Source organism: Trifolium pratense, linkage group LG1 (genome assembly GCF_020283565.1).
Source record: "Trifolium pratense cultivar HEN17-A07 linkage group LG1, ARS_RC_1.1, whole genome shotgun sequence".
Lineage (NCBI taxonomy): Eukaryota > Viridiplantae > Streptophyta > Magnoliopsida > Fabales > Fabaceae > Trifolium > Trifolium pratense.
In genome coordinates, this window is record NC_060059.1 from 31,953,866 (window position 1) to 31,965,234 (window position 11,369).

An 11,369-nucleotide genomic window follows, 5' to 3' on the forward strand; every position below is an offset into this window, starting at 1 on the left:
GAATTCTTTTCTTCCCCAAGTTCATTCATTAGTTTTCGTAATTTTTTTTCCTGTCACTTTCTTTCCATCATATCGTAGGGTGAAATTTTTGGCTATTATGCAACTTGACCAAAAAGACATTTTGTTTGATCGGATTCCAAAAAGAATTTGGAAACTAGGGAAAATCAAAGAAAAAATAAAGAGTTTTTTTTTTTTATAAGCAGAGAAAATAAAGAGTAAATGTAAATTACACTTTTATTAAAAGAAATTCAAATAAAACCCACATTTTTATTTTGCAAATGGAACACAAATAGGAACAAGTTCCAATGAAATATAGGTTAGTTTGTAAGAATATCGGATTATATATGAAGATCGGAGTTTGAATTCAATATTTTCTACTTTTTTTTTTTTGATCCAATTCAATATTTTCTACTTATTCAACTCAAAGTGTGAATTATAGAGTAGCCACTAAACCATTTCAAAACAGAGCGTAACGGGTAAATATGTAAGAAAAGAATCATAAATAAAGAATAAAATGTGATAAAAGCGAATTTTTTACTTATTTTTTATGAGAAAATAATCTTCTCTTTAAGAAAAAATAAAATAATCTCTATTATCTTTATTCTAATTCCATCAAAAAATAATCTTTATTCTAATCTTTAATCCTTAAAGTATTTTTTACACGTATTTATCTATCAATTTTCATTTACTTTTTCTATTTTATTTATGGATAAAAACAACACAACAAGAAAATCCTAACCCAAAGCAAGTGCGGGCTAGGACTTTAGATCCATTTTTAGGGTCTGTATTTTTATTTTATTTTTTGTTATTTTTGGTGGCATCAAGTTACTTATAGTGTCTATTTTACATTTGAATTTTGAACACAAAAGATGCACTTCATTTATTTATTTATTTGATAAATAGAGGATTGCATTAACTAATTAAATGGGGAACGAAATAACCCATCAATCCAATAAAAGGTGCATCATGGTCTTGCTTGAATAACGTATTTGCAGAGATTAGCCTCATGAAAACAGTGCTGAAGTGAAGCATGCCAATCAGGGAGGTTATGTAGATTAATAACCTCTTCCAATAGATGTTTAAGATGAGATAGATGTAGCTCTGGTAAGGACAACTGCTGTAACAATAGAAGAGTCTATTTCGAAAATAACTTGGTCGAGCTCAAGTTGAAGTTGACATACTACGTGCATAGCATGGACCAGGCTCCACATTTCACCACACTGGGAATTACTAGGCCCAAGTTTACCGTAAAAACCTTGGATAAGGTCACCACGAGCATCCCTAAGCAACACACCACAAGCATGAGATGCATTTCGTATTTTAAAAATAACACCCAGTAAGGCAAATAAGTATATCTTTTTGAGCATAGTAAGGGATAAGATATTAGAATTAGGCTTGCGTCCTGTTTTAATAAAATAAAAAAAAAATAAAAAAAACCTTAATAAATCCCTACAAACTAAGAGATGTTCTCATTCATAAACACTAGTATTTCAAGTAATATCAAATGTGGAACTCTCACAACACGCACCCACGTTCAGGAGTGGACATCTGAAACGTGACTTGAATCCGATAGTTAAATATGATGAATCCCTATAGCAATGCACAATCCCACCCAGATATTGAATCTGCAAATTCCTTCTGTATAGTATATTTTCTGAGTGCAACTTTGCCTCTGCATAAGGAACTTTAACTTATTAAAAATAACCTTTGTATTATGCTTAGTGATGTTATCAACCATTTGATCAGTATCATACACCTAAATTTCATAACAGCAGCAGATAGTGCTACCAGCAAGCACACAGTCATACACTTGCCAAATTTATGGTTGAGTAACTATTATCTTGAGACTAAATACCAGCAATAATGTGATAAACTGATAATAGCAACCTAGTAACACCAACTCTAGCTAAACAAAATCATCTCCAAAAAAAAATCACACCATCAAATTGTGACCAAAACTGAACAATCACTGCTAAACAAATACTCCAATATACTCTGCATAACCATGTAAACCGATACTGCAGTATTTGCTTCTAAAGAATTTAAAAAGCTGACACTTATTAGTTATTAGCTTATCCTGTTCAGCAGTTGCTTCACCATCTCTCCCTGTTGACCAGTACAATGCACACAATATGATAAAATGACGCAGTTCAGTCACTGCACTATTTTAATGTTCATCAGCAGGATGAACTTTCTGAAATGCGTGTACTTAGAGGCAACTTTCACGATGTTTTATTTCAACCTATATTTACTAATATTTACTCTTGAGAAATCTGGGATTTATGTTTTCTGAGATTCAATTCAGTAATTCATATAGAAACATAAAAGCTGAAAAGAAGAAAGCTTCTTACCTTCATTTTACGTTAAAATAGTGTTCACAGCAATAGCATTGGAAAGCAATCATGGTCTTTCATTGCTAGTCAACTGGTCTCCCATCCATGATTTGTAATAAAATGCTTCTGCCATTCAATTTGGATATTAAAACACTCTGTGCGATGAATTAATGCTAAGACTTAACTATCTTTGACGGGTAACCATAAAAAGGGATTAAAAGTTAGAACACAAAGTTACTGAATAAATGAATTAGACTCACATATATAATGATCAGACCTTTACACTGATTCAAAACATTGTCTGAGAAATCTGAATAGATGAATTGTTAATCAAATATAGTTAGAGTTGGAGAATAATTACCACAAGAGAGACTCCAAGAAGCACAAATATGGAACTTCTAGTACTCTCTCTTAGTTCATCTCTCCTTGGCAGGGTGACTTAGAGTCGTGTGTGTCCTGATGACGGCATGGCAATGAACATGGTGGCTTGGTGTTTTATGTAGACGGGTCCCTCTCAGTAGAGTTTACAAACTTATCATCTGGATGCAACAATAACATAAAAAGGCATGCATTAAATACTCGAACAGTCAAAGCTTGAAAACCTGATTTTAGTGGAAGCAAGATTAAAATAATCTAATTATTTGTAAACAAAAAAAAAAAAAAAGTCTGACGGGGTAGTTTTCCTCCAATTTAGTACATGTAGATCCGTGTCTGATTTGGAGTGTGACTCGAGTGGCCTAATAGTGGGTAACTCGACGGATCTTGGAAAGACACCGATCGATACTATCTTAAAATTTTGGTTGGAATTAACTAAACCCTACAAAACCAACTTATAAGATGAAGGATATCTCTCACATATAAATATTATTCCAAACCATATAACATCTAATGTGAGACCCTCAATAGTTCTATTTTCAATAGGGGATCCTCAGTATATAATCAAGCAATCAAATTCAATCAAAGAAAACATCATCTACTCATAACCCTTGAAAAAAGTTCCCACATAACGATTGCCAGTTTTTGAGAAGGAAAGAGAAATAGAAAATGATAAGGTAAAACAATGGAAGAGAGGAAGCAAATATTGAATGCATACCACAGATTACCAGTAGTCCTTGCAGGAGCAAAACCCATCCTTGAAATGATGAAATCTATATCTATCTCTCATGATAAGTTCCCTTGATGTAACTAAAGACAAAAGCTTTATTACCAAGTGACAATCATCACAGACACGAAGATTCTTCATTACACTTATCGGCATCCAAGATGGCAGATTAAGCAACCCAAATGCAAAGGCCAGCTTTTCACTATGATATTTCGCAGTCCTATGAACAGAAGAGTCTACACTAATATATTTTCCGGTACCTTCTATCTTCTTCATCATCTCCTCTAGTTTTATATAAACTTCCTTTATCTGTGGATGACTGGTTTCATCTACAGTGAAAACATGTACTCTGTTATCAACCTCTATCCAGCTACAACCTGGACTCTTTCGAATTCCTTTCGCTTTCATAAGTTTTCTCATATCAGCAACATTTTCTAACTCTCCAGATTCACCATATATATTTGCTAGAAGGACATAACCTCCAGAATCTTCGACGTCAAATTCCATCAACTTCTTTGCAACAGTTTCTGCTAGTCTCAAATCATGATGAATTCGGCAAGCTCCTAGTAGAGCACTCCAAACAGTGGCGTTTGTCTTAAACGGCATTCCTTCAATCAAACTTTTGGCTTCTTCTAGTAACCCTGCTCGTCCGAGCAGATCTACCATACAGGAAAAGTGCTCATTTGTTGGAGAAATGCCGAAAACTCGGGTCATGGAATCGAAGTAATGTTTTCCTTCATCTACAAGCCCCATGTGGCTGCAACCAGATAAAACAGAAACATAGCTTATATGGTCGGGTTTACACTTCGTCGTCAACATATTCTCAAAAGTTTCAATTACTTTCCTACCTAAACCATTTTGAGCAAATGCTGCAAGCATAGCATTCCAGGAAATCAAGTCTTTGTCATCAATTGAGTCAAATGTATTCTTTGCTTCTTTGATTAGTCCACATCTTGAATACATAGTAATGATACTATTTGCAACTGAAACATTCGAACCGAATCCAAACTTTATAGCATTAGCAACAACTTGCATCCCAAGTTTAACTATAGCCAAGTCAGCACAGGCCCGGATTGAAGTTGTGAAAGTGATCCAATCAGGTTGGACTCCAATGCTCCTCATCGAAAGATACAGCTTGAGACCTTCTTCAGAGAATCCATTTTGAACATATGTCCTTAACATGGAGTTCCAAGTTACGATGTTCCGCTCAGGCATCATATCAAAATATTCTCTGGCTTTGTTGATGTCTCCACTCAGTGAGAATGCACTGATCATGGCGGTCCACGATATGGTATTTCTAAGCGGCATCAATCTAAACACGTGATCAGCTTTTTCAGTATCTCCACACTTTGCATACATTGTAATGATTGCATTCCCTACAGGAGCAGAGGAATGCATCCCACTTTTGATTGTATATCCATGAAGTAGTTCTCCGGTAGTAGCAAAATTTTGACCTGAACAAACCCCAAGAACGGTAGGAAGAATAAATTCATCCAACACTGCGGAACTCAGTCTCATTTGGTTAAACAATATCAATGCATCTTCGTCATGGCCAAAATGTGCCACACCATTGATCAAAGAATTCCAAGAAACATGATCGCGTTCCTTTAAACTGTTAAACACGCGTTTAGCCAATCCTAGGCATCCACATTTAGCATACATGTCTATAAGACCATTACCCAAAACCAAATCCAAGCTATGTTCCATGCGAAAAATCCGAGCATGCAAATGAGCACCCCATTTCAAATCAGAAATGCTGGCACATGCACTAAGTACACTTCCATAAGTCATGAAATTTGGGATAAAACCCTGATTACACATCTCTACAAACATGGCAAGACATTGAACCCCAAAACCATGTTGAGAGAAAATCGATATCAGCGTGTTCCAAGAAACCTCATCGTGTTCAGGCATTTGGTTAAATATCTGAAGAGCTTTATAAGGTCCATACGTTTGAGAATAACCACTAATCATACTATTCCAACAAAACAAACTCGGTATTTCAATATCAAAGAAAACAGCCTCAGCCAAATCGATATCTCCACACTTAACATACATATCAACAAGTGAGTTCTGAATAGAAGTTTCCATTCCAAAACCAAACTTGACCACCAAGTCATGTAACTGAAGAGCCAATTGAGTATCTCCAAGCAAGCCACAAGCTTTCATTACACTAGTAAACGAAAAGGGGCCATAATTTCGACCTCGATTATTCGATTCCCGAAGCATTAAACTAAAAGTCTCAATACTCCGAGCATGAAAACCATTTTGAATATAACCAGATATCATAGTAGTCCAAGTAACAGAATCTTTAACTCTCACAGGCATTTCATCAAACAGTTTCTCTGCTTCATTCATTCGACCAGAATTAACCATAGCATTAATCATTGTATTCCAAGTAAAGATATTACAATGATGGGTCTCTTGAAAAACTTGAAGAGCATCATGTATTAAGCCACATTTGGAGTACATGTGGAGTAGATTGTTGAGTAAGAAAACGGAAGTGTCTAAACCAGAGAGAATGAGTTGAGCATGAAGTTTGCGAGCAATGTGTGGGGATTTGTGGGAGAAGCTACAATGCTTGAATGCATCGTACAACTTTTGAGATATTTGCATGTAAGACATTGTTGGTTGCAAAATCAGTGCATCATTTGAGATGTTATGGATTTTCTCTGTTGCGGGTTTTCTCTTCTGAGTGGATGCGGGTGCTCTAAGTTATCTTATCAACTTCCTGTAAAATAAAATAGATCAGTGTTATCTAAACACAAAATTTTGGGACACAAAATTGACACGTCTTTTTACCACTCATATGCATGGAAATCGATGCATACAAATAATATTAAAAAAATAAAAAGTGTATATTTATCGTATTTTTGTATGAAAATTGTGTTGGAATAACATTTTCTTATATTTATGTATTCAGTTTAAAATTATGGAAATGGTCTCTTTCATTTCTTTTATTTCTTTTGAGAAATAAAGAAAATTCTTATCTACATTATTCATTCTTTGGTTATTAAAGAAAAAAAAGATGGGTGATTTTATAAAATATGTGTAGTAGTTTTATTTTATAAAAAAAGCCAAAATACTATATTAAAATAAATGTAGGTGTTGTGTAGGTGTCCAACACTGACGCATGTCCGACATCTAGACATACCAAATTGAGGAGTGTTCGTATTTCATAATAAGTAAATGTCACTTGTCCACTATGCTAAAAAATAAATGACTATGATACAAATAAAGCCAGCTACAAAAAAGAGAGCTTCAATTGCAAACAAACAGCTGAAAGGAACCAATAATACTAAACCTACGTATCAACACCAGCACACTTTGTTACCCTCACAAGTCATAAAACACTAAGGTAAAACCTTATAGATCTTTCTTTTAGAATAATTGAATTGAATAAATATGTCTTTGATAATTTAGGTGATCTTACCTCTCTTCCCCTTCCACGATATTGAATCTTTCTTATTTTCTATAAAATCTTGCAGGATGAGATCCTCAAACACACTATGTTTAGCTTATTGGCACGTTGCGTTTTTCGACAAATTTTTATTTTAGTCGTTTATATGTCTCTCTTAGTAGTTTTTATACAGATACCAAAATTTCAAAACAAAAAGCTACACAACAAAACACACCAATTCAATGGATCTCACTAGACAAAAGCTAATCACACTATACGAGATCAAATATGCAGAAAATCTTAATGTTACATTTGTGATTTACCAAAAAAAACATATTTGGAATTGTTCATTTTGTAAATGAAATTAATGTTACATTGCCATAGTTTTAAATTTTAAACGTAGGGTATTGCTAACGAGTCGTCATTTACTAAATTGACAGACATCAACTATTTTAAGGACTAAGTAGTCATTTCGTAAATATAGGGGATTAAATTGATTGGCCATCTTCAATTTTAAGGAATATTTCATTTTGTAAATATAGGTAATAAATTGTTCAACCGATTCGCGTTCCAACATAATCCCCATATTACCACCAAAATTGCAGAATGTTAATCAGATTTGAATGGATGTTCGCATATGTTACCAAATGCATCACAGACATTATTCACTTAATTTCAAATGTGTCATTGACGTTACCAACTTAATATCATAATAGTCCCCACATATATCAACTACAGTAAGATTGTTATGATTCCAGTGATAGGTCATATGAAATGATGAATTGCAAGAAAAAGTAAATTAGTCACATGGGATAGACCCCATCAACAAGAAAATGGGGGGGGGGGGGGGGGGGGCAAAGTTAGTTACAAATAATTGGAATATATATGAGGAGGGATCAAATTACACCGGTGTAACATCTAAGTAGTGTGACACCATTCATGTTTTTAACGTATACAAATTTTAAGAAACCCACCATTGGGTTGAAAGTTTTAGGATAGTCCTAGACTCTACCTCTCGGCATCTTTCTCTGTGTTTCTGCTCTTCTCCTCTTCTTATATCACCTACTTGTTTAGATTTCCCTAAATGGATTAGAATCCATATTTACTATTTCAGTTTAATTCCATTGTGTCTCCTCACACTTTCACAATTCAATTGAATTTTGTAGAATTTTGTGCTGTTCATTTGCCATTACACAAGTCAATTTTAGAAGAAAAAAAAAATTGTATTAACCCTCGAGCGGTTCCTGGGAAGGGGTCCCAATAATCCAGAGTTTGGCCTCGAAGTAAGTAAAATCTGCTGAACAATTTGTCTAAGGGGAGCTTATTAACCAACCAATTACTCGGTTCATTTTAGAATATTTAATATAAAAGGACTAGGTCTTTCAATTTCAAGAACTAAATTGATATTTACTACTCTCTTACAACAATTAAGAACATTATTGAAGAAACATAAGCTAACAATTCATCAAACATGTAAGGGGCAATAAAACGCAATACCTTAATCTTCATAGACTGAATGAGAGGCAAATCAATAGAACCAGCATCATTAACATTAGTGGCACGTGAACTAAACTTACGAAGAGAACTAAGAGTGAATAATAATCTATCATCATTTTTAGCGCGAAAGAGAGTGGTAGTTTGTGAAGTGGATCTGAGGAAGGAGATATGATTAGGAGGAGAAGTGGTTCGAAAGAGAATAGGTCGAACCAGAATTGGAAGAGCTTGGCGTAGTAAAGTGGTGTTGGATGATAGTGATAATGCCCGCATTTTTATTTGCTTTGATTTCTACGCTGTGTTGGTTTTGGTTTTGAGATGTTTCTTTCTTTCTTTCTTCGGTTCCCTGTAAGTAACGACCGCACCGGAGTACTCTTTAAGCATTTCATTTAAAATTAATTATTCAAAAAATGAAACATTATAATTTCCAATGCGTTGATCTTATGCATTTCGATAAAAATTGTATAAAAAAACTTACTATTTAAGGTTTAAAAAGTGTCCCGCGGATACTCGTTAATATTTGTTTTAAATAGAGAAGAGAGATATAGAGGAGAGAGAAAGAGAAGAGAAATTAGACATTTCTCTTGTTCGGTAAGGAGAGAAATTGCGAAGAGAGAAGAATATTTGGTGGGTTTTACACACTTTTTCAATCATCCCACGAGTGAGAAGAAAGAGGAGTGAACATTAGTTTTTCAATCGATTTTTATTATTGTCCTTTTTGTCTTTTTCAAATTGTTATTTTATTTTTTATGAATTTTTTTTAGTTAGGGACATTTTGGTACTTTCAAAAATAAGAAACATTTATTTCTTCTCTATTTCTTCTATCTTTCTTTTATACCGATCAACACATCAAATTTACTCTATCTCTCACATATTTCTCTATTCTCACTTTCTTCTCACAACCAAATACACCCTAAGAGTGTAATAAGAGTGTCTCCTTAAATATATTTCAATTAGTTGGAAAGTTGCATTACATATACAGGACTTTAGCCCAAAATTTCTCATTTCTAGCCATTAAACTATTTAAAAGAAAAATATAGCAACAATCCACTCATTTTACTCCACCACTTCTGGTAGGTTGAAATGTTAATAAAATCGTCAATGCAATTTTGTATAAACTTTTTTTGGGTAAAAAAAAAGGACCAAGGCCCAAAACAAACAAAAAAACTACAAAGTCATAGTCAAAAATAAAGAATATTATTAGACTTTTTTTTTTGTTGATATGTGATATTATTAGACATTAGATTCTAGTAAGTCAAAACTATGAAATACGAATAGAAAAAAATATGGGGTCGTCATAACACGTTTGCATTGTAATTAAGATTTTTGGCTCTCGATTATAAACTCAATGTATATGAGACAAATCTTTGAGTAAGAATATTTTATGTTTGAACATGAATAAGCTACCTCTTATTAAATAAACAACTCTAGGAATCGAACCCGTGATATTTTTCATGCGGGAGAGTCATGTTAATCCATTAAAAATTGGATTATCATGTTATACACATACTCCCTTCGTCCCGTAATATAAGCAAAAAAAACATCTTTTTAATGTCGCAAAATATAAGCAAAAGATAACAATTTTAATCCTAAAGTTACAAAATTACTCTTAGTCATAATTCACTATTGTTTAGTTTCCCAATAAACTTTTGGTTAGTTAGCTTCTTTCAATATGACTTGTTAGCTTTCATCATTCAAAAAACTGATTTTTATAGGAAATAAGGAAACTCAATTGTTTGTTTTGATAAAATTTAGAGTTTCTTAATAAGTGTGAAAACTTCTTTTTTTCTTATATTCCAGGATGGAGGAAGTATATACTAACTTTCACGTTGATTAACGGTAATAAATTTTTGTCGAAAAATCTGTAAGTTTGGTACACGAGGTGAGTTTCTTTCCTCAACTAAATTTTCTCTATAAGCAAGAGTCACTAATCAAATCTCTAACTATTTATTTAAGAGGTTCAAAACTTTTATTAATTGAACCAACCTAATGTCGTCATTAGCTCTTAAATAAATTAATTACGTTCAACATGCATGTATATATGCAAAAAAAAAAAAAAAAATCGATATCAACCTTAACAATCAGACTTATATAAACTTCATAACGAATAAGTTTTTTAAAAGTATCGTGATAACTGATAAATTATTTAGCCGATGATATTTATCCATAATGGGCTACACTTGTCAAGAAGAGCACAAATTCAAGATAGGCGAACTCATCTTCAACTTCAACATGATCTTGTCGAGCATATTTGGCAACGTTTTGGACATGATGATCAACAAAATTAATTGTTTTTAAAATTATGTAATGTTATTTTAAATTATTTTTTAATTATCTAATTCTTAAAATTTGGCAATATTATTTTAAATTAAATTTTGAATTTTAATTATTTTTCGAATTATAAAAAAAAATAGTACATACTAATTTTGTAATTTTATCATTCAATCAATTTATATTATAAAATATATAATTAAATAATAAGTTATTGTAATGATGTGGAATTATTGATGGGACCCATTTTAGAACTTTTTAAGAAGTGCTCCATTGGAGGGGTTGAGTACCTATTAGGTACTATTATTAAAAAATAATAAATTAGTGATGTGTCAATGTGGGACCCATTTAAGTACTCAAAGTTGGAGTGCTCCATTGTGGATGTTCTTAGTATGCTTAACTAGTGCCCTAGGGGCACTGTTTAGCATGACCATTTACTTAATTATAGTTACTACTTTATTTATTTATCGTTTTTTCACAACATTTTAGTTCTTTGATCATATTTGAATTAATATTGTTTTCTTTCTTTATGCGCTCTCAATCATAAATAGTATAAGTTATGTCCTAAAAAAAATTATAGATTTAAAGCTTGAAAGACAAAAATAATGTAAAAAAGATAAATTACTAAATTGTAACTCGAGATTAAGTTGAAGAACTATCTATGTAATTTTACCATAGATTTATTACTTTTTCGGTCCCAAATAAGTGATATACTTTAACTACTAGAAATTTGTTATTTTCCTGCGGATTTTACTATATACATATATTA

The 11,369-nt window shown here is 32.7% G+C and overlaps 1 protein-coding gene across 4 annotated transcripts; it reads right to left on the reverse strand.

Annotated features, from left to right (window-relative positions):
• Positions 1 to 694: 694 nt before the first annotated feature.
• On the reverse strand, positions 695 to 6,968 carry LOC123918385 (pentatricopeptide repeat-containing protein At2g13600-like). Of its 4 annotated transcripts, XR_006812759.1 has the most exons (6): positions 6,869 to 6,968; positions 3,427 to 6,166; positions 2,695 to 2,872; positions 2,352 to 2,459; positions 1,529 to 1,672; positions 778 to 1,281 (listed from the first exon to the last, which is right to left on the reverse strand). XR_006812759.1 is itself a non-coding variant. In XM_045970424.1 (3 exons), the coding sequence occupies exon 2, from the start codon at positions 6,058 to 6,060 to the stop codon at positions 3,433 to 3,435; it is 2,628 nt and encodes an 875-aa protein (XP_045826380.1). In that variant the 5' UTR covers positions 6,061 to 6,166; positions 6,869 to 6,968; the 3' UTR covers positions 1,806 to 2,872; positions 3,427 to 3,432. The 4 variants fall into 4 exon arrangements, 1 of the variants encoding a protein (XP_045826380.1); XR_006812760.1 differs by lacking the exon at positions 1,529 to 1,672 and having other exon boundaries at positions 695 to 1,281; XR_006812762.1 differs by lacking the exons at positions 778 to 1,281; positions 1,529 to 1,672 and having other exon boundaries at positions 1,806 to 2,459.
• Positions 6,969 to 11,369: the final 4,401 nt, after the last annotated feature.

Coding starts and splice junctions, on each gene's coding strand:
- LOC123918385 (XM_045970424.1), bottom strand. CDS start 6,060: ATGTCTTACATGCAAATATCTCAAAAGTTGTACGATGCATTCAAGCAT.